We start from the raw sequence: 22,672 nt of genomic DNA, 5'->3' as shown, positions 1-22,672 counted from the left end.
ATTTTTTTTATTTTTGCACTTGATAAACAGCGGAATTGTAATGATGTTGTACTGTGAATGTTGATTGAGAGAATATTAACCCACTGAAATGATGATAATAATGATGAAAATAATAGTGATGATAATACACAACAAAATAGCAAACGCAATTGTCACATACTTGGAACAGATAATAAAACACGCTTCTAAAACACCCAATATTGAAATTACCTTGAATTCTTGTACTAATAACCAATATGATAAATTTAAACAACAACAAATTTAGTGAAGACCCTTATTAATATTATTCTCCACTCTTACTATTATTTTCACTATTACTATCACCATTATAACAAGGCCTATGGTACGACAATGTGGGCGGGAGGTGATGGCAGCGATGACAGCGGGGTGAGGGGGTGACTCGCTGCGAAAATTACTCAGTCACCCCTGAGACATTGAGGAGAGGAGTCGCTGCGAAGTCCTGGTCCTGCAATATGGCGAATACCAACAATTTAGGATGTGGTCCTTTAACGGTCAAATATTTGGTGTTTATCTTCAACTTCATCTTCTTTGTGAGTATTGAAAGTTAAGATTATATACATATGCGTGTGTATGTATGTATGCATGTATGTATGTATGTGTTTGTACGTGTGTGCGTGCGCGGCTCCTAGCGACAAAAATGACGTCATATGTGCGTTTTTCGTTATCTACACACGTACTGAACCTGTCTCTTTGTGTCTGTAGGCTTATGTTTAGGCCTCAGGTGGTGATGGTGGTGGTGGGTAGGGGGAGGGTAGGCTGAAGTGGTCATTATCGATACTAGTAACCTTTGACCTGGGACCTGTGACCTGCTTGCTTGTGCTTAGGGGGGGGGGAGAGGGAGAGGGGTAAAGCAGTAGGCATATCTTTTTTTGTATAGGCTTATGACTAGGCTGTATGGGGTGAAATTTTGAGTAATGACAAAAAATAAAAATAAAAAAACGAAACAAAGGGAGAAAAAATACAGCCTATATTTCTTTTTAGGCTTCTTTTTTTATGTAAGAGGGAAAGCCAGCCTAGAGCAACAACAAAAAAAAGGCCTATTTGAAATACCAGTTCTCTTAAAGATTGAAAAAAAATTAGCCAGTCTGGAAAAGATGTCTTGTATTAATGCAGCAGGCTGTGTAGGACGAGATTTGAGTGTATGAGCCTATAATTTCTCCTTAGTCCTCTGTGTTAGCGTGATAGGCTGTGTAGTGGCGAAATGTGAGTGTTTGTTGCCAGTCAAAGAAAATGCAGTCACGTGTTTGCCAGTTTCCAGATTGTTCTATGAGATGAGTCAGTCTTCCTTATAAACCTACTAGAATTGTGATAGGCTGCTTAGGGTAACAGTCATATAGTAAAAGTTTAAAGAAATATAGTAATAGGGAAGAATTTGATGTGTTAAGCCAGTTTTCCATAGCTTCATAGGCCTATCGAAAATGTAATAGGCTGTCTAGGTTGACGTTTGATTATGATTGATGGGTTTGTGGTGATGTGGAATGGTGGTAATATGGTGGGTTTGTGGTGATGTGTTAGGAATGGTGATGTAATAGTAGTGGTGATGTTGATTGGGCAATAGTGGTGATGTGGTAGGAATGGTGGTGATTTTCATGGTGTAATAGTAGTGGTGGTGGTGGTATTGATAGGGATGGTGATGAAGATGAGGTTTGTGGTGTAATGGTGGTGATATGGTGGATTAGTGGTGATACAGTGGTGGTGGTGGTATTAGTAATGATGGTGGTGGTGCAATGATAATGGTGGTGATGCTGATAGGACGATAGTGGTGGTGGTGATGATACAGTGGTTATGGTGAGGCTGAAAATGTATGTAATAATGATGGTGATGTGATGGTGGTGGTGGTGGTTAGGTTACATTATCCCATTTCACTGTGTCATGCAATCAAGGTCACTGTTTGATTCCTGCTTTGTTTTTTCTTTTCTTTTTTTTTTTTTTTTTTTTTTTCGTAATACGTCTTCCATTTCCTTTCCTCTTTTCCTATTTTTCTTTTCTTTTCTTGTCTTTCTTTTTTTCAGTATTCCTTTTTCTTTTCCTTCTTTTCTTTCTTTTCCTTTCCTTGTTTTCTTCCTATTTTTTTTTTTTTTTTTTTTTTTTTTTCCTCTTTTTTCTCTAATTTCCTTTTTCATTTCCTCTTTCTTTTCTTCTTACTACAACTGGAAACATTCATTGATACACACACACACACACACACACACACATTGAAAAGAATGCAACTTCCAACCCTGGAAAACAGAAGAGAAAGGGAGACCTGATAGCAATATACAAAAATTTGTCGAGAGGGCCTAAAATGGCCACTTATAGGAGAGATTCTTTTCTTCTTACTACAACTGGAAACATTCATTGATACACACACACACACACACACACACCCACACCCACACCCACACACCCACACACAGAATGGCAACAAAAATGGTACCGGAATTGGCAGAAATGACCTATGAGGAGAGATTAGAAGAAATTAATTTGCTTACCTTGGAACAAAGAAGAGAAAGAGGAGATTTAATACAGGTTTATAAACTGTTGAACGGTTTGGATGAAGTGGATAATGAGCAAATGATGTTGAGAGAGGAAAATTTAAATAGAACTACGAGATCGCATAGTAAAAAGCCAAGAGAATATGCTTGAAGGATGTGAAGAAATATAGTTTCCACAAAGATGTGTGGAGGTGTGGAATAGTTTGAGTGAGGAGGTGGTGTCAGCGAGGAGTGTGCATAGTTTTAAAGGAAGGTTGGATGTGTGTAGATATGGAGACGGGGCCACACGAGTATGATACCCAGGCCCTGTAAAATTACAACTAGGTGAATACACACACACATCTATCTCTTCATTTGTCTATTCTATCTATTTCTATCTCAATCCATTTCTTCTATCTATTCACTTATCTTCCTTCCTATCTATCTCCATCTGTCTATTAATTCATCTATCTATCTACTTATCTATTCACTGTTAGCCAGCCCAGTGTGTGTGTGTGTGTGTGTGTGTGTGTGTGTGTGTGTGTCCTGCTTTTGTGAAGGGCGTGTGAGCAGCCTTGGTGTGGTTTGGTACAGGCTGGTGCAGGACAGTACAGGCTGCAGATAACATGCCTTTTTTTTTTTATTCCTTATCGTAGCCTTGTCTTCATTCTCTTCTTTTCCTCTTTTTGCTCTTTTTTCTTTGTTCTTTGTTCTTTGTATTTCTCTCTCTCTCTCTCTCTCTCTCTCTCTCTCTCTCTCTCTCTCTCTCTCTCTCTCTCTGACCTGCTTGGGAACTGGCATCTAAGTAGGCCTTCCTTTTCTATGTAACTTATCATTATTACTATTATTTATTTATTTATTCATTCATTCATTTATTCATTTATTCATTTATTCGTTCCCCTGTGCCAAATTTTCCCTTTCACATAAAAAAAACATAAAAAATCCATCAATCTTCTCTGTATCGTCCACCTGTGACAAGTGACAAGTGAAGGAAAGGTTTAAGTGCTCAGCTTATCCCCACAACACTCCTCCAGCCGGCCAGATCTTGTGTGGGGATTACTGCCAGATGAAAGAAGTCAGTGGGAGCGACACAAAGAGGCAAACTGAGTGGCTAAGTAGAAGGGACAATGGATAAACTGATGCTGGAGTCATGGGTGGTGGTGGTGGTGGTGGTGAGTTGGTTATCTATGTAAGTGTTTTTATCTCATTGCTGGCTTTTTTTTCTCTTCAATTTTTTTTTTTTTTTTTTTTTTTTTTTTCTTGGTTGTCTTTGTGTGTTGTGTTTGATCTCATTGACTTTCTTTTAAATCTTTCACTCTTTTTCCCTCTGGTTTGGTTATCTATGTAAGTGTTTAATCTCATCGCTGACTTTTTTTTTCCTCTTTTTTTTTTTATTTATTTATTTTTTTTATGGATGGCCTCAATCAAAGGAGGAAAAGCACAGAGGAAGATATGGAGGAAAGAATTTAGGTTGAAGGGAGAAATGAGAAAAAAATATCTGAGTTTTGATGTTAAGTATGATAGAAGGCTGTTGTTTCAGTAATGATGGGTTATCTTTATCTTGTCTTGTGTCACTGTTATCTTGGTCACTAGGAAGCACTGGGTTGGTCTGTTTGAGGTGTGTGTGTGTGTATTGTTGTGTTATTGTAGTAGTCATCTCTATCATTATATTCATTATTTTTGGATGGTGTGTGTGTGTGTGTGTGTGTGATGGTGATGGTGTGTGGTGGTGAGTGTGTGTAATGGTGATAATGTTTGTAATAGTGATAGTGTGTGTGTGTGTGTGTGTGTGTGTGTGTGTGTGTGTGTGTGTGTGTGACTTCTACAATGCCCAGAACAAATATCAAGACACTTATAATTTATTTTTCATTATTTATTTATTTTTTTTAACTGTCTTATCTTTATTGAGTCTTTATTTGATTTCTTTTATGTATTTCACTTCTCATCATGTGTCAGATTTCCTTATGCATTGAAAGAAGGAAAACAAATATCTGGCATCTTATTTAAATGATAAACAACAATTGGAACTAAATAGAGATTCATATATACATTATTTTATTCATTTGGCTTCTGTTTAGCTAACTATCTTGTATTTTGACTCTCTCTCTCTCTCTCTCTCTCTCTCTCTCTCTCTCTCTCTCTCTCTCTCTCTCTCTCTCTCTCTCTCTCTCATAATATAGTGTGTACAAATTACTAGAACAGGTGAGCAGCTGCCAGGTACAATAATCACACAGGTTAATTGGAGGGGGTGGCGGCAGTAATATCACTCCTAAACAGCTGTGAGAGGTGTGATGGCTTATTTACCGTATAATAGTGATGCTGGTGGTGTAGGCGGTGATGGTAGTGGTGTTGATTATTCTTCATTATTTCATCTGGTTCCTCATTATTTGATCTTCTCATCCCTATTCTGTTCAACTCGCTAATACAAGAGTGCACCAGTACTCTCACTTATTCTTACCTTTCTCTGGCAAACTCTGGAACTCTCTGCCTGCTTCTGTATTTCCATCTTCCTACGACTTGACTTCTTTTAAGGGGGATGGATGGATGGATTTTGGGTAAGACGCTGCAATTTTTTTAAGGGGGAGGTTTCAAGATATTTATCCCTGACTTTCGGTTAACTCTTGGATCTTAAAGGGAACTAGCAATCAGTGAGTTTTTTTTCTTCCTCGCCCTTGGCCGGCTTCCCCTCTTGCATAAAAAAAAATACTTAGAAGAAAATGTATTACTATATTCTACAACTTTAACCCCCTTAAGTACCATGGTGCTTTTCCATATTCATTCTGCTGTCTAGTCATTTTATACAGCTTCAGAAACTTACGTGGGGGGGATTAAAATAGTGAAGACTGTGACTATTTATCGTCTGACCTCCATAGACCCTTCCTAATGTCAATATAATGATCTAATCGTACACAAATCTCAGTAAAATGTGTCCCAGTTTTGAAAGGATTAAAAGTCTCCCACCACTTTCATAAGCCCCTAGTTTGAAGCTACACAGGTTATTAATAGCAAGAAAACTTAGTACTGCACTCTACAACTCAACCTCTTCAGTACTGGGACACATTTTTACCTTGAGATTTGTGTACTATTAGACCATTTTATTGACAAAAGAAGGGTCTATTGAAGGTTAGGAGATTAATGGTCACAGTCTTCACTGTTTTAATCCACCACATAAGTTTCTCTAGCTGTATAAAATCATCAAATAGTAAGTAGAATGAATACAGAAACACACCATGGTACTGAAGGGCTTAAATGCCTCACTGCTTCATTCAAAAGCCTGTAGTTTAAAGCTATACAGGTTATTAAGAGTGTTTTTGCTTCACAAGAGGCAGATTAACATGATATTTGTGTTATTGAGAGAAGGAATACTCGTGAAAATTTAGCTAATCATCTCTGTGGCCTTGATAAATAGTGGCTGAAAGAGAGAGAGAGTGAGCAGTGTTTCTGAATAGAACCTGTAGTGTAATGGTGGTGGTGGTGGTGGTGGTGGTGGTTTTATGTTCTTCACCTGATCCCAGTGTGTTTTGTATTCCTTTGACAATGTTAATCCCTGTACTATGCTGACAGTCCTGAACTTAAGTGCACACACACACACACACACACACACACACACACACACACACACACACACACACACACACACACACACACACACACACACACAAAGCGAAAGTAAATGAAGATGATTTGAGAAGTGAGAAGGAAAATATTAAAAGTAGATAAATGAGGATAGGTAAGAAGGAGGAGGAAGAAACAGAGATAAGAGTGAAGGAAGAGGAGATAAAGGACAGATAGAAGAGAAAGAGGAAGAGGAGGTAGAGATTAGAAGCTGAAAGTGAATCTGGGAAACAAAAGGAAGAAGGAGAAGAGGAAAGAGAAACAGAAAATACAATCTCACGAAATAGAAGAAGAGGAAGAGAAGGAAACAAAGACAATAGAACCAAAATGAAACAAAAGAAGAGAGGAAGAAGAAAGACAAAAAAAAAAAAAAGACATCCAGAACCAAAATGAAGAAAGAGAAAGAGGAAGAAGAAATGAAAAAAAAAAGAAGGAGAAGGAGGAAGTAAAAAAAATAAAACAAGAAAAACAAATAGATAAAGAAGCAGCCCAAATGAAGGAATAGAAAGACAAAGAAGAACAAGAAAAAAGAAACATAAAAAAAGAGAACAAGAAAAACAAGGAGGAGGAGGAGGAGGGAAGAGGAAAGAAGGAAAGGAAGAAGAGAGGAGGAGGAGGAGAAAGGAGGAAGATAAATGCAACAATGAACAAGTGAAAATGGAAGAAAAGGAGAAGGAGGAAGAAGAAGAAGGAAGGAAGGAAGGAAAGGGAGAAGAGGAGGAGAAAGGAGGAGGATAAATGCAACAATGAACAAGTGAAAAAAGGAAGAAAAGGAGGAGGAGGAGGAGGAGAAGAAATACAACAGTGAACAAGTGAATGAGTGGAATTGAAGAAAAAGCAAGTCAGTGGTGCATAACAATACAATGAACAGCACAATACACACCCCCTCCCCTTCCCCATCTTCCCATCACCCCATCCCCCTCCCACACCCACACCCCTCTGACACACTGGGACTTAATCACATGCTCAAACTATAAACCTCTGCAAGTCACAAGTCACTCAGTCACTCTTCCACTGGCTACACCCACAAGACACTCACTCACACCCTGCCAGTTTGATTAAGGCAGGATGTATCGTAGGGTTGACACACCGCCTATCCTTCCTGACACACCCCTCTGTCACCCCTACTGGACGACATGCTGGTGGAGGTTCTGGTTTAGCGTGAGTAAGAGATGGTGTTTTTGGTAATTTCCCCGGGAGAAAGGTGGTAGGAGTGCTGTGTGTGTGTGTGTGTGTGTCTCAGGGGTGAATAGGTGAAAAAGTTGTGTGTGCCTTGTTTGTGTGTATGTGTGTGTGTCCTGTGTGATTGTATGTGTGTGTGTTCTATGTGCCTGTGTCTGGTTTGTGTGTGTGTGTCCTGTGTGGCTAGTTTGCTCGTGTGTGTCCTGTGTGGGTGGTTAGTGTATGTACATGTGTTCTATGCAAGAGGTGATGTAATGAAGAGTTTTGAGAGAATACAGCCACGTTTTCTTTCTTCTTTTTAATGTAAGAGGGAAGACTGGCCAAGAGCAACAGAAAGGGTGAAAAAAAAACGGCCAGTCCCAGTGTGTGTCTATCTGTATTTCTGTGTGAATGGTGGATACAGCCATGGTATGTGTATGTATGTATGTATGCTGTATCTGTCTATCTATCTGTATTTCTGTGTGAATGGTGAAGTGATGAAGCATTTTAGAAGAATACAGCCATGGTATGTGTATGTATGTATGATGTATCTGTCTATCTATATCTTTATGTGAGAAGTGTTGAGTACCATGATGTGTTTCCATATTCATTCTGGTGACTATTTGGTGATCTTATATAGCTTGAGAAACTTATGTGAGGGATTGAAATTAGTGAAGACTGTGTCCATTAATCTTCTGATCTCCATAGACCCTTCCTAATGTCAATAAAATGGTCTAATCATACATAAATCTCAAGGTAAAAGTGTGTCTCAGTATTGTAGGGGTTAAAAGGATACAGCCATGGTATGTGTATGTATGTATGTATGCTGTATCTTCCTATCTATATATATTTAAGTGAGAAGTGAATGGGTTGTGAAGTTTATGAAGTTTTTTTTAAGGAATACAGCCTTGGCATGTATGTATGGTCTGTATTTATGTATCTATCTATATTTCCTTGTGTGAAGTGAAGTGATTATAAAGTTTTTGAAGTCATATTTTGGGCAGACATCTTGGTGTATGTGTTTATGCTTTTGTCTGTGTCTATCTATCTATCAATTTATCTTTTCATCTATATTGCTGTGATAAGTGAAGTGATTAAGGAGTTTCTGAAGTCTTAAGGGATACAGTCTTGTTATGTGCATGTGTTTATTTATCTATCTGTATTTCTATAAGTGAAGTGGTTAAAAAGATTCCAAAGTCTTTTTTGCGGGAGGAAGAGCCTTGGTGTGTGTGTGTGTGTGTGTGTGTGTGTGTGTGTGTCTGTCTGTCTATCTATGAATAGTGGTTAAAATGTTTCCCCAAGGTTTTCATGAGACAGTCATGTTATTTGGGCTTTGTCTATTTATCAATGCAGAGTAAAAAGATTCTCGAGGTTTTCATGGGACACATTTGGTATGTGTATGTATGCTCATCTAACTAATACAAGAAATGGTGGTCACTTTTATTCTTTATTTTAACATGAAGCACCATTGTTCCTTTTCTCTTTGTCTGGTGTCCTTAAACGAGAAAGGGACGTTCTCCTTATTGAGGCAAACTGAGGAAGGAAAGCCCAGAGCTGCCTAATGCTGCCTCTACTAGCACCTCTCTGGCTTCTTGCTTAGCACACTTGTTGAGTACATATGTGTGTGTGTGTGTGTGTGTGTGTGTGTGTGTGTGTGTGTGTGTGTGTGTGTGTCACTGTTTGATCTGCTGCAGTCTTTGACAAGACAGCCAGACATTACCCTACAGAACGAGCTCAGAGCTCATTATTTCCGATCTTCGGATAGGCCTGTGTGTGCGTGCACACATATGTACTATGTGTGGTTCTGAGATATCATTTGTCTTTCTTTGCATTCCATTCATGTGTATTTTTACTTGTTTAATTTTTTTCCTAGTGTGTGTGTGTGTGTGTGTGTTTGCGTGCTTGTGTGGTTGTGTGGTTCTGAGATGCTGTTTGTATCTCTTCATCCTTTGTTTACCTTCAGTTATGCCTTCTTTTTCTTCCTTTAACCTTTTTTCCTCGTGTGTGTGTGTGTGTGTGTGTGTGTGTGTGTGTGTGTGTGTGTGTGTGTCTTGTAGTCTTAATGACACATGATAGCATACTTCTAATTCTTTATACTGATGTTTGTATTATCTCTGTCATTTTTATTTATTTAGTCAGGTATCACTTTAGCGTGTGTGTGTGTGTGTGTGTTTTGCAATATTCAGGATCTTTGCCTTGCTTCCCTGTTCATGTGTGTTTCATTCAGTCATTCCATTCACTGCATCTATCCCTTGGTGTATCTATAATGTATTTTTCCATCATTTCTTAATCTAGTGTATATTTCCAGCACACATTTAGTATCACATGTGCTTGCTGTGCTTCTTTTCCCTCATCCTTACTGTGTGTTAGAGTGAACGACCGTGTTTGTTTATATTGTCAGTGCGGTTTCTTGTATCAGTTCATTCTCTGTGTTTGTTTTGTGCATTTCTTGAATACAAGTGGTGAGGAATGTGTATAATGAAATGGTAAAGGGCAGTGTGGCTTCCTGTGTGTGTGTGTGTGTGTGTGTGTGTGTGTGTGTGTGTGTGTGTGTCATTTCCTGTCTCTATCTTTTCTATAGTTATCATACTCATGTTTTCCTCTCTCTCTCTCTCTCTCTCTCTCTCTCTCTCTCTCTCTCTCTCTCTCTCACATTGTGTATGTTTGAGAAATGTTTTTTTTTATATTCTTTTTACTCTTCCTGTCCTCTCCTTTCCTTTCCTTTGCTCTTCTCTTCTACTATATTTTCATCTTTCTCTATTCTATTTCAAGCCATTTCTCCACCACCACCACCACCACCAGTATAAACACACCTCCTCCGGCTCCTTCCTCAGATCTCGGGCCTGCTGCTGATCATCGTCGGTGGCATTGCTCAGGGCTTCTTCTCTGCCTACTTGAACTTCTTCGGGGAGCAGTATGAGACCCCGGCCATTGGCATCATCATCCTTGGTGGTATTATCCTGGTCATCTCCTTCTTCGGTTGCTGCGGGGCCAAGCGCGAGAATGTCTTCATGCTGAAAGTGGTGAGTGGTTTGTTGCTGTTTTTGTCTCTTGTGTTATGGCTGGTTGTTGTTCGTGTTGTTCTTGTTTTTTTCTTGTTCTTGTTCATCTCCATCAGAAACTGTCTCTTCTTTTACGATTGCTTCTTGTTCTTGTTCTTTTCTTTTTTTTCTCTTCTTTTTTTCTTTCTTTTATCTCTTTTCTTTCTTTTTTTCTTGTTCTTTTATTGCTTTTATTCGTTTCTTCTTTTCTTTTCTTTTCTTTTCTTTTCTTTTCTCTGTTCTTGTTCTTTTCTTCACAGATCTTCCCTTATTACTTTCCCTTCTGTTGTTTTTATTTCCCCTCACATTTCCTTCTCACGTTAAAACCATCAAATTTATCCTTATTTCTCTTCTCATCTTCTTTTCCATCGTAAAACTGTCAAATCTTCCCTCATCTCCCTTCCTATTCTCCTTCTCACTCGCTCAATTGTTAAACCATCAGATTTGTCCATATTCTCCTTGCAATCTCCTTCCCTTACATTAAAACCTTCAGAGGGGTCATTATTTCCTTTCCTCTACTGTTACCCATTATTATCCATACAATTCTCTTATACAAGGCCTTTATGCTAAATACTACCTTAAAACCTTCACTTAATTTCCCTTATGATCATTTATTTCCCTCCTCATTTCCTTTTTCTTACATTTTCTTGCTATTTCCTCCTTATGACCTCTTACCCCTTTCAGTACCATGATGCTTTTCCATATTCATTCTGCTTACTATTTGGTGATTTTATACAGCTTTGGAAACTTATGTGGGAATGGAAATAGTGAAGACTTTGCCCATTAATCTTCTGACCTCCATATACCTTTCCTAATGTTAATAAAATGGTCTAATCGTACCCAAAACTCCTGATGAAAATGTGTCCCTGTACTGAAGGGGTTAAAATAGTGAGGACTGTGGCAATTAATCTTCTGACCTCCATAGACCTTTCCTAATGTCAATAACATGGTCTAATTGTACCCAAAACTCCAGATAAAAATGTGTCCCAGGACTGATTGGGTTAAAATCTATACTAATATCCCTCCTGATTCCTTTCTTTCTTATATTTTTTGGCTATATCGCCCTTATGACGTTTAAATTCTCTTCCAATCCCTTGCTCGTAGTCATTTAATTTCAATCCCTTCACAGTTCGCTGGTCTGATGGTGCTGACTCTGATTCTGGAGTTTGCCGCTGCCATCACCGTTGCTGTGATGCGTCCCAACATTGAGGAACTGGTCAAGAACAACATGAACTCCTCTATGGATAAGTATGGGGAGCCACACAATGTTGTCACCGAGGCCTGGGATAACATGCAGATGAATGTGAGTGTTGTGTGTGTGTGTATTTACTTAGTTGTAGTTTTACAGGGCCTGGGCTTTATGCTCGTGTTGCCCCATCTACACATCTACTTATCAATTTTTCTTTAAAATTATGCACACTCGTTGCCGACATCAATTCTTCACTCAAACTGTTCCACGTTTCAACACATCTTTGCGGGAAACTATATTTTTTAACATCTCTCAGACATCTTTCCGTCCTCAGCTTTTTACTATGCGATCTTGTGCTTCGAATGTCATATTCTTCTCTCAGGATCAGTTTCTCATTATCCACTTGGTCCATTCTGTTGATCAATTTATAAACTTGTATCAGATCCCCTCTCTCCCTTCTCTGTTCCAGGGTTGGTAGATCCATAGCCTTTAGTCTCTCCTCATGTCATCCCTTCAAATTCATTCTTGTAGCCATTTTTTGTAGTCTCTCCAACTTCCTTATGTGTTTCTTTTTATGAGGGGTCCATACTACTCCTGCATATTCCAATCTGGGTCTTATTATAGTACTTATCAATTTCTTCATCATTTCTTTGTCCATGTAGTGAAGTGCTATTCCAATATTCCTCAGCAAATTATATGTCTGAAAATTCTATCAGTATAGCTTACCGGTTGATTGTTTTCTTCCATCGTCACTCCCAATTCCTTTTCCTTTTTTTACTTTCTCCAGTTCTACTCCATCTCCCATCTTATAGATTCCCACTGGTTGTCTCTCACTCTTTCCCATTTCCATGACATGGCTTTTGTCCACATTGAATTCTATCTCCCACTTTTTACTCCATTCCTAGATCTTATTTAGGTCTTCTTGCAGTATTTCACAATCCTCTTTTTGCTTTATAACTCTGCACAGTTTTGCATCATCCGCAAACAGATTTATGTAGCTGTTCACTCCTGGCATGTCGTTTATATATATATGAGGAAAAGTATTGGCGCCAATACTGACCCCTGCGGCACTCCGCTTTCTACTGCTCTCCAGTTGGGCTTCATATCTTTAACTACCATCCTTATTTCTCTCCCCCTCAAATAATTTTCCATCCATCTCAATGTGTTTCCTTTTAAGCCAGCCTTCTCTTCTAACTTTTAAGATTGCTTCTCTTAATAACATAAAAATCATACTACCCTTCACTAGAACCATGGAAAACATCTTAAAAACATAGAAATCATACTAATGTCACTAAAATCATCAAAACATCCCTGAAAACCTCTATAGCTTCAAGGAGAGCCTCAGTTTTCTATATTTTCTCAGCACAGTGCTCACTCCCTCCTTCCATACTAATTTGTCACAAGAACCATCAAAACATCCTTAAAACATAGAAACCATAATAATGTGTCATTAGAACTACAAAAACATCCTTAAAAACCTGTGTAACTTTAAGTAGAGTCTCAATTCAGTCTACTTTAACACAGCACTCCTTCCTTACTTCCTCCACAGTATGATTGCTGCGGCACCACCAACTACACAGACTGGAAGACCACAGTTTACGGCAGCAAGTCATCCGTGCTGGGTGTGCCGGACTCCTGCTGCAAGGATCCTACGCCAGGCTGTGGCCACAACATCTTCAACGACGAGGATCCTGTCTCTCCTCTGAACATCTACACCACTGCTTGCTACCAGGCCCTGTCCAACTCTGCTCGCCACAACATGGGTGCTATCATTGGAGGGATAGTGGGCCTGGCTATCCTGCAGGTGTGTTTGGTGCTTTTGTGGATGTGGTTAAGGGTGTGTGTAAGTTTGTTAGGGGTGGTTTAGGGAAGTAGGTGTGTTTTTTATGGTTCGTGTGTTTATGAGGGGGAGAGTAAAGGATTTGATATTTTTCTGGTGTGTGTGTGTGTGTGTGTGTGTGTGTGTGTGTGTGTGTGTGTGTGTGAGGTGATGTGTGGTTAGATGTATGTTTAATCCTGACTATTCTACTAGTGTGTGTGTGTGTGTCTGTGTGTGTGTGTGTGTGTGTGTGTGTGTGTGTGTGATGTGTGTGTGTGTGTGTGTGTGTGTGTGTTAAGGAGATGTAAATAAACACACTACCATCATATTGCTTGCAGAAATATTAACAGCACACTGATACTCCCACACACACACGTTAATTGGTGGTGTAATTGACGTGTAAATAGAAAATGTAAACTAAAGATATATGCTAGTGTCTGTGGGAGGCCTTAAAGAAGAGAGAGAGAGAGAGAGGGGAACTGTTTTATTTTTATCAGATAACTTATGAAGCAATTAGAGAAAGAGAGAATGAATGAATTATATCCTTGACCAAATATAAAAGAAAAAAAGTAGATATAGAGATAGAGAGAGAGAGAATCATACCCTTCACTAAATGCAAATATAAGAACAAATAAAAAAAAACTAATTACAAGAGTGACACAAACACACAAACACTCACACACTCACACCTTTCTTCCCTCCACAGGTGATTGGCATTTGGATGTCTTGCTGTCTCATCAGGGCCGTCAAGGAACGTTATGAGATACTCTAAGACGTCTCGCACTTCACCCTCCCTCCCCATGCTACCCCCACCACCCCCCTGAAGAAGGCATCCATTGGGCTTAGTGAGGGAGAGCTGGTGGTGGTGGTGGTTGGTTGGTTGGTTGGTTGGGGCTGCCACCAAACAGCCTCTGTGTGTGTGTGTACAAGTGTGTGTATCTTCTCCTTTGTTAATTATTTTTTCCCCTTGGCCAGTTTATTTACATTTTTATTCTGGGATTTTATTTGATTTTATTTGATTTTTTTTTTTTTTTTGCTGTTTATTGGGTTCTATTTACTCTTATTGTTATTATTATTTTTTTATTATTATTACTATTGTTTCAGTTTTTTGCTTAATTAATTTATTTTTTTTCTATTTATGGGGAAAAATGATTTGTTTCTTCACTTCTCTTATTTTCTTTCCTGGTGTTCTTTATTGATGTAGTTGCAGGGCTTTTGGATTATTATTACTCATTATTATCATTATTATTCAAAGTTTCCAGTTTTCTACTTACTCTGTTATCTACTTGCCCATGATAATTTGTTGTTTATTTGTTTATTTTATTTCCCTGCCTATTTATTAATTCTTTTTCCATGAATTTGTTTGAAGAGAAAGACAATAAACACTCACTATTTTTATTTCCAAGCATTTTCATCTTTTGTTTCCTTGCTTACCTTCTAAGAAAAGTGGTAAATTCTTTCATTTCTCGTGATTTGTTACCATATGTTAATGCTTCTTTATTTCCCCCTCCTTGAAGTCACATTTCTTGGTTCTATTTTGTTGTATCTTCACTTATTTTAATGCATAATGGTTAGTTTACCTTATAGTGAGTGTCTCGGTGGTCTGCTGTTAGTTTGTAAGCATGAAGGGAGGCTCGGATTGATTATCAGTATTATTGTCTTGTTTCCCGAGTCTTGGTGTTGGTGTGTGTGTCCCAAGGGAGGAATTAACCCAGACTGTTGGTGTGAGAGGCAATGGTGTTCACTGTGTGGCGTGAGTGAAGACTGGCCATCCTAGTTACTGTTTGGGTGGGTTAGGTGAGGTTTGGGTTTGGATTGGTGAAATTGTTATCTAACTTTGAATTGTATTAATCTTTGCAGTTTTTATTAGTGTGGGTTCAATAAGTTGTCAGGTTGGGTTAGGTCAGGTTAGGGTATCTGATATTAACTAAACCAACTAATCATTCTACCTAACCTAACCTAACATTAACTTTCTTTGCCTTACCCTACCTTACTTTATCTAAACTTCCTATACTTACCTTAATCAAATTTTGCCTCACTATGCTTCACTTTACAATACTTTCAAGTGAGAATATGACTTGACCTAACCTAACCTAATGTAAAACTAGCTATGGTGCCCTCCTTTCTTGTGATACAGTCTGACACCGCACTTAGTTGTACCTAAATTATGCAGTGCTTGGGGGAGAGGAATTTCATAGCACCTACACACACTAAGAAGAAGAAGAATTGACTGGTAGGTGTGTCTGTGTCAAGTTACTTATCGCGTGCATTTCTGAAGGAGAGGTGCACTGGTTTATGCCTGAGTGTGTTTGTACTGGTGAATCAGGACTTGTTAGTGAGGTACCTTCTTAGTGACTTCTGTAAATTGGTGAATAAGATTATCAAGATTGACAATAGATTTTTATTTTTCATTTTTTACTTTTTTCAGTAGTTTTGGGCATTCTTTATTCGTATATGCAAATTCTTCATTGTGAATCATAATGTGTAGGCTTATTTTGGCTTTGTTTTTGAGGATATTTGTCTTCAGTGTTGCATATCAGAAGGTACAAAGTTATCGTACTCGTATTCTAAATTTTTAAAAATTGTATGACCCTTGAAATTCACAAATCATTTTATCAATTAGCTTAAAACACAAGCTAAACATACGTAAATCAGAATGCACCTGTTTGTTCTTCCCTTGGAGTGCGGCAAGGTTGTGTGGAGGGAGAGTGAACAAGTGGGATACTATAGTGATATTACCGAGAACATTCTTACAAGGACATATGCTTTTGTAGGGAGGTGCTTGTGACTCGAGAGTGGTCACTGCTTGGTTGAGTTGCCATTGTAGACAGAGTGAGAAAGACACATTACTAAGGATAAACGTTAATGAAAGCTAGGGAGGTGCGCAATGCTTTCAGAAACTACCACTGCTTAAACTAGATAGATAGGTAAGGCTGTGGGGAATGGAGTGAGGGAACAGTGGGATTTTGATATGGTGAAATGCATGTTGCTTTAAGAACCTTGCTGCTTGACTAACTGTACTTCATTGGGATCTGCTGCAAGGTGTCGAGATGACTGACTGAAGGCGCATGTGGGATACAATCTTTAGTGGCATTAGACTGTTCAAGCTTTCATACTGCACTAGACTAGGTGAGGTGAGGGAAGGAGTGGATGGCTTTGTATGGTTTAAGGGGTATTTCTTGTGGGATCTGGGAGGTGTGTGATATTCTAAAACTTGGATTTTTACTCAATTTGCATTCTGCTGGTAGTGGTGAGACTGTCCAAGGGAGGGAGTGGAGTGTTGTGGGGTACATGTTGCATAACTTTATAAACTATCACAGCTTTTTAATAACTGCACCTTTATGAATTTGGGAAGGACTTGGGTGGGAAAAATAAATATAATACTATGTGTTTAAGAATATATGGACTTAACTTGAAATTCGCATGTCTCTGTAACCAGAAACTGACTGAATAAAACCAATTTGAAAAGACAGAATGACGTTTCAAATCACCACATTTTCATGCTGCAAGTAGAGCATGTTTCTCACTCACAGTCATTTCATGGTTACAGAAATACAAAGCCATTTCAAACTAAGCCTGAATCTTAAAAAACGCCTTTTACTTATCAGGAAACGTAAATCATGAGTAACTGATGTATATTATGAGTAATTGGAGCACACCTTGAACTTCAGAAAGTCTCACAGCCTCTGACAGCACTGTATTGAGGACACAAGGTGATGCAGACTGTGTGAATATACTAGTAGAAAGAGAGGGCCATCTTTAGGGTACGAACACCACACGATTGCTGGAAGAGTAGTAAAATGTGGAAAGCCTAGTGAGTCAAGAATAAACACACTGTATCTAATACAAGTGGCTGTACTGAACGTAAGTCATGAATTTCTTTAAAGCTTGCCTATTATTGCCACCCGGGTATTCTAGGCTACCCCCTACCCTTCAAGCTTACCTACTATGGCTACTTCGATAACTCATTCTTGCCTCGGACACACAAGACATCCACTCCCCTCTACCCTCCCAGCAAAAGAAGTGCAGTGTGTTCGTATCCTTGGTGGTTTAGGGGCAAGGGACAATAAGTGAGGTGATGGAGTTTTTTTAAGATGTTTTCCTCGATGATGTGATGTTCCTAGCACTCTACCATATAGCACTGCACCTCCACCACTTCTTGCACTCTGTCTCGATGTTGTTACTCGTATATTTGTGAGTGCCAAAGTGTTCCTCGGACATTATTAATTTATTTTTTTCATTTATTTATTTTTATGCAATAGGGGAAGCTGGCCAAGAATAACCAAAAAGTAAAATATAAAAAGGCCCACTTGATTGCCAGTTCCCTTGTGGTTTTGTTATCATTGGTTGTTTTCTTTTGTCAGTTTACTATTGCTATTTTCATGTGGTTAATTTCTTTTGTTATATTTTTTCATATCCACAGCATTATTTACTATTTGATTATTATTTTCTTTATTTTTTTTCACATACTGAGCTATATTCGTAACTTTTTTTTTATTTTACATTTTATCCTGTTTTCTATATAGTAGTTTCTCTCTCTCTCTCTCTCTCTCTCTCTCTCTCTCTCTCTCTCTCTCTCTCTCTCTCTCTCTCTCTCTCTCTCTCTCTCTCTCATTATTCACTTATAGGTGAGAGGAATGCCTTACTTCTTGCATTATGTGAAGGCAGCTGTGTATTGTCCAAACTAGAAAGCCTGCCTATTATTACTGTTGTTATTGATACTGCTGTTATTATCACTACTACTGCTACTACTACTACTACTAATGTTGATGATGGTGTTGTCATTACCTACCGTTGCATCAGTAGAGGGTAAAGCCAAAATATATTGAATTGCCACACTTGTATTCTTTAGGCAAAGTTGCTTAAGTGCTGTAGATACTTCATGTTATAAAGTTCATATCACTACTACTACTACTACTACTACTACTACTACTACTACTACTACTACTACTACTACTACTACTACTACTACTACTTTTTCTTCTACTACTACTTCTACATCTACATCTACTACTACTACTACTACTACTACTACTACTACTACTACTACTACTACTACTACTACTACTACTACTACTACTACTACTACTACTAAATACAGTAGGTGTGAAATGAGAACTGTAATATTTTTCTCTCAAATTTCATGACCTTTAGTTTTAATTGCTACAATATTCATTAAGAGACAAATTTTGTAATACTTTTATGTACTAGTACGTAATATATTGTTGCATTTATTTTAGTTACTATTGTATTAGAGAATGAAGTTCGGCTGTATTTCTCCCAGGAACCTTGTATAATACGTAACCTTATGAAGCCTTAATTGAAGTAGAGAAAAAGAAGAAGCCATTTATTTTATATCATAGGTAAGCAAATTTGGATACTCTACAAAGTGATTTTTTCATGTATAGGACATTTATGACAAGTATAATGGTAGAGCTAGCTAGCCAGTAGCCACCCACCTCTGTTTGAAGTGACCTCTGCCAAGGCCAACAGCACAGTACCACTCAGCCATTGTAACTCTTGTACTGGACAGTCCTGGTGAGGTGATGGTAGTCTTCCCTGCTCCCTTCTGCTGTGTGCGCGCCTTCCCTTCACTCATGCAGCCATGGTATTGTCACTGAGGACCTACATTACTTCACTTGACACTGCAGGAAAGACACTAAACCTGGTGGAAGAAAGTGGGATAACATACTAATCACCTTCACCATGACTGCAGTATAGGGGAAGTTCACATACAAGCTTATATACTTATGTAGGCTGGAGATGAAGTGAGGGAGTGGAAGTGGTAGCAGGATGACTTGGACTGGAGCAGGAGTTACTATAAATATTGATAGTATGGCTTTTGTTTACTTCCTGTGAGTGACGGGAAGGTATTAGAGCTACAGGCACTGAAAGGGTTCGATTAATTGGTTTGATTCCCTTGCTTGTGTTGCATCCAGTGGTGTGTAATGGAATTGTGTGTACAGTAAACTTGCACCATTTACAATACCACAGCAGTGTCATTATATTGTACACTTGCACTTTTACATTATAAGACGAGCTAAAGGAATATACTGTTAGAATATATTGAAGACTCACCTTTGCACAATAGTAAGGCCACAAAAATTCTAAATGTCTGGTTCTATTATAAACTTGGAGCTAAAGGAATATACTGTTAGAATATACTGAAGACTCCCACCTTTGCACTATAGTAAGGCCAAGATTCTAAAAGTCTAGTTCTATTATAAACTTGCAGCCTTTTATTAAGACTTGGATGCTGTAAAAGTTAAAGTATTGTAAGCTTATCACAATACAAACAAGAGAATATATTAGCAGCCATATTAACTTGCCTTGCTTTATTTGATCATGAGTGAAAATCTGTGGCAGTCAAAATATGAGTTACAGGAGTCAAAATGTAGTGTTACCATGCATCACAACACTTTAAAGACCAACAAGACACTAAATCAGTACAATTGGTCAGCCAGAACATAAGCTTTGAGGAGAGAAACTGAAATTGTAACACCAAACTTCCACTGCTACAATAAAGACCACAGCAGTGAAATTAAGATCAAGGGGAGACTATAAATGTGAAATAATAATAGAAAGACCTGCCCCACAACACACAACTAAACTACAACACAACTCATGACGAAAAAAAAAAAAAAAAACCACACCTGCTGCAGTTTTGAGTCTTCTTGTTCCTCTTCCATTTCATCATTCGTGTATTAATATTCAATGCATGTCTCCCTCTTTCTTTTTCCTATTGATTTATCTCATCCCTCTTCCCGTAATCAATGCTGAGCTGCTGTTATCAATACTCTGATTCACGAGGCGCCACAGCCAGACTCAATAAAACTTGTACACCATGGAACTAGTACTGTGTGTTATTTTAGTCATTGGGTGTGTATAGAGGTCTCTCTCTCTCTCTCTCTCTCTCTCTCTCTCTCTCTCTCTCTCTCTCTCTGAGGTTTACAGGTGTACCTACTACATACTAATTGCTGATACAGGTGTGCAAGGATGTAAGCCACGATTTTTTAACACTCTCTCTCTCTCTCTCTCTCTCTCTCTCTCAGAGAATTATATAATGAATCCATGAATAACACTAAACATGAGGTGACTGCAGTGATAACGGTATACTATTAGCAATACTAAAATAGCAACAGTAATCTTGTATATGGCAGCCCAGAGGAAGAACGGAGGATAGAGACAAGAGAACGGTAATGCAGGGTTCAACTAATATTATGTATGTTGCCAGTCAACTAACTTTACAATACAATACATGATGGGCAGTTAGAGGTTTCAAGACATTGATATCCCTTTTGATTGTGTCTCCGCTCTGTTCGGCACTGCTGGTTTAAGTGGGTATTTTTGTTTAATTATTTTTGTTGCCCTTGCCAGTTCTTCCCTCTGATAAAAAAAAAAAAAAAAAGTCCTACTTGATCCCTACACATGACAAGACTTAAATAATATGCATTTATGCCGCCTTTATCATTATTATGTTCATACAGCTATCTAATCTCAATACCCTCTGTGGACCCTGCACCGAATAGACATACGTATAAATAGATAAGTCACGCGTTGTTGTTCCATGCTTCTTGTAGCTTCCCTTTGTGTTGTGTTTAAAGTTCTCACTGTCCATGAGGCTCGCTTGGTATTGTTAAGTTAGTTAAGAGAAATTTTGGGAACTCATAATAGTGGTTTACTGTTTTATCGTCTGTCAACCTCTACTCTCAGTACTGTTCTTCCTCTGCGTTGTTGTCTGATGTGTATCTTTCAGTCTTCCACCATTGATAAACACTTTCTTCTTATCTCCTTTTCAAATCGAACATTATCAAGCTTGAACCAGTTACTTAAAGCCTTACCTTGATTAATGTAAGGAAGGAAATAGCTGTATTTGAAATTACCGCCAAAGAGATTCATCAAAGCACCTGCGTAGAGGAGAGAGAGAAATGGAGAGCGTCTAACATCAACACACGCCGCAAACCTTTCTGTGCCAATATATCTCAGCCTGACCGTCACTTTAGCCCTGTCTTGCCTTCCCTGTGGCCTGAGAAAGACACACAGGTGAAGAGACGAGAACAGAAAGAGAGAGCCAGGTATTTTTAGGAAGAATGAGTACATGAGATGGTTTGGCCAGTGCAAGGATGGAGGTAGTGATGAAAATGGGTGTTGTGGCCAGGAGGAAGAGACTAACCAGACCACCAGGGACGTGTATAGGAACTGTGAAGGAAGATATGGTGATGAAGGATGACTAGATTGGTGGTTTATTGATACCCTGAAGGAAAAAGCTGTAATAAAAAACGAGGCAAAGAGAAGTTAAGGCTGAGAAGTTTATGAATGAGAGGAGAGCGTGAAGCGTGATGGTGGTTGCAGTTACAAGACGAAGGTACAACGACGAGGCTTTTAAGGTTGTGGTGGTGATGGTTCTGGTGATAAGTGTGACAAGACAAGGAGTAAGAGGGTGACTAAGGCTAAGGCGTTCTGGTGATGAGTGTAACGAGATAATGAGTAAGGTGGTGACAAGGGCTGAGGCGTGCTGTTTAGTGATGAGTAACGAGATAATGAGTAAGGTGGTGACAAAAGCAGAGGCGTACTTGTGATGAGTGTGACAAAGCAAGGAGTGGTGACAAAAGGTGAAAATGAAAACGTGCCCACCTACAAAGGGATATGGAGCGAAATATGTCAAAAGAAAAAAAAGTGAAGTCTTGCTGGTGCCCCAAATAGAAACAACGAAGACGTAAATAAACAGGAACATCTTTGAACTTTGACCTGAAGAAGGAAATAAACTACAAGATTAAGGGGCTACTAAACAGCTGGAATGGAAAAATGGGCTCAAATAATATATATATATATATATATATATATATATATATATATATATATATATATATATATATATATATATACATAGCAAAAGTATCCAAGAATCAAGTTTTGGCAGGAAAATATCTGAAAGCGGTTGGCAACACCGTGTAAAGGGACGCGAGGCCCCGCCCATTTAAATGTCCCGGCGGACTTGAACTCTTGCGTACAAGTTTTTTTTTTTTTTTTATTTATTTATTTATTTATTTATTTATTTATTTATTTTTTTTTGCTCTGTGGGATACTCTGATTAGGCTCATGTGTGGTAGGATGGGAGGCAGAGACTGTCTCGACTCGCCCGCCTCAGTTACCCGCTGCCAGCTGTAGAGGAAAGATGTATGTATGAGCTGTGTTCATTTCGAATGTGCTTTACTTGCATTAATCGTGTTCGAGCGTTGTTGTTTTTTTTTCTTGATAGATTACCATCTTTTTTTTTTCATAGATACCATTACGGCAACCTTGGGGCTTTCCAAAAGCAGAAGATAAAAAAGATTACATTAGCTAGAATGAAGAAGATGAGAGAGCGTCAGGG

General features: G+C 38.5%; 1 protein-coding gene across 1 annotated transcript; it reads left to right on the top strand.

Moving 5' to 3' along the window:
- Positions 1–393: 393 nt before the first annotated feature.
- On the top strand, positions 394–16,771 carry LOC123501821 (CD63 antigen-like). The gene is made up of 5 exons (XM_045250850.1): positions 394–551; positions 10,085–10,273; positions 11,421–11,594; positions 13,030–13,284; positions 14,006–16,771. Exons 1-5 carry the CDS (start codon positions 474–476, stop codon positions 14,069–14,071), a joined length of 762 nt encoding a protein of 253 aa, XP_045106785.1. The 5' UTR covers positions 394–473; the 3' UTR covers positions 14,072–16,771.
- The last annotated feature ends 5,901 nt before the right edge of the window (positions 16,772–22,672 follow it).

The sequence above is a fragment of the Portunus trituberculatus genome, chromosome 10 (assembly GCF_017591435.1).
Source record: "Portunus trituberculatus isolate SZX2019 chromosome 10, ASM1759143v1, whole genome shotgun sequence".
NCBI classification, from domain to species: domain Eukaryota; kingdom Metazoa; phylum Arthropoda; class Malacostraca; order Decapoda; family Portunidae; genus Portunus; species Portunus trituberculatus.
This window is presented reverse-complemented; position numbering and strand designations above follow the sequence as displayed.

Excerpts from the sequence above, each read along its gene's own strand:
- LOC123501821 (XM_045250850.1), top strand. The coding sequence starts at position 474 with ATGGCGAATACCAACAATTTAGGATGTGGTCCTTTAACGGTCAAATAT. Across the intron at positions 552-10,084 it reads TCTTCAACTTCATCTTCTTT|ATCTCGGGCCTGCTGCTGAT; the intron begins GTGAGTATTGAA and ends CTCCTTCCTCAG. Across the intron at positions 10,274-11,420 it reads ATGTCTTCATGCTGAAAGTG|TTCGCTGGTCTGATGGTGCT; the intron begins GTGAGTGGTTTG and ends ATCCCTTCACAG.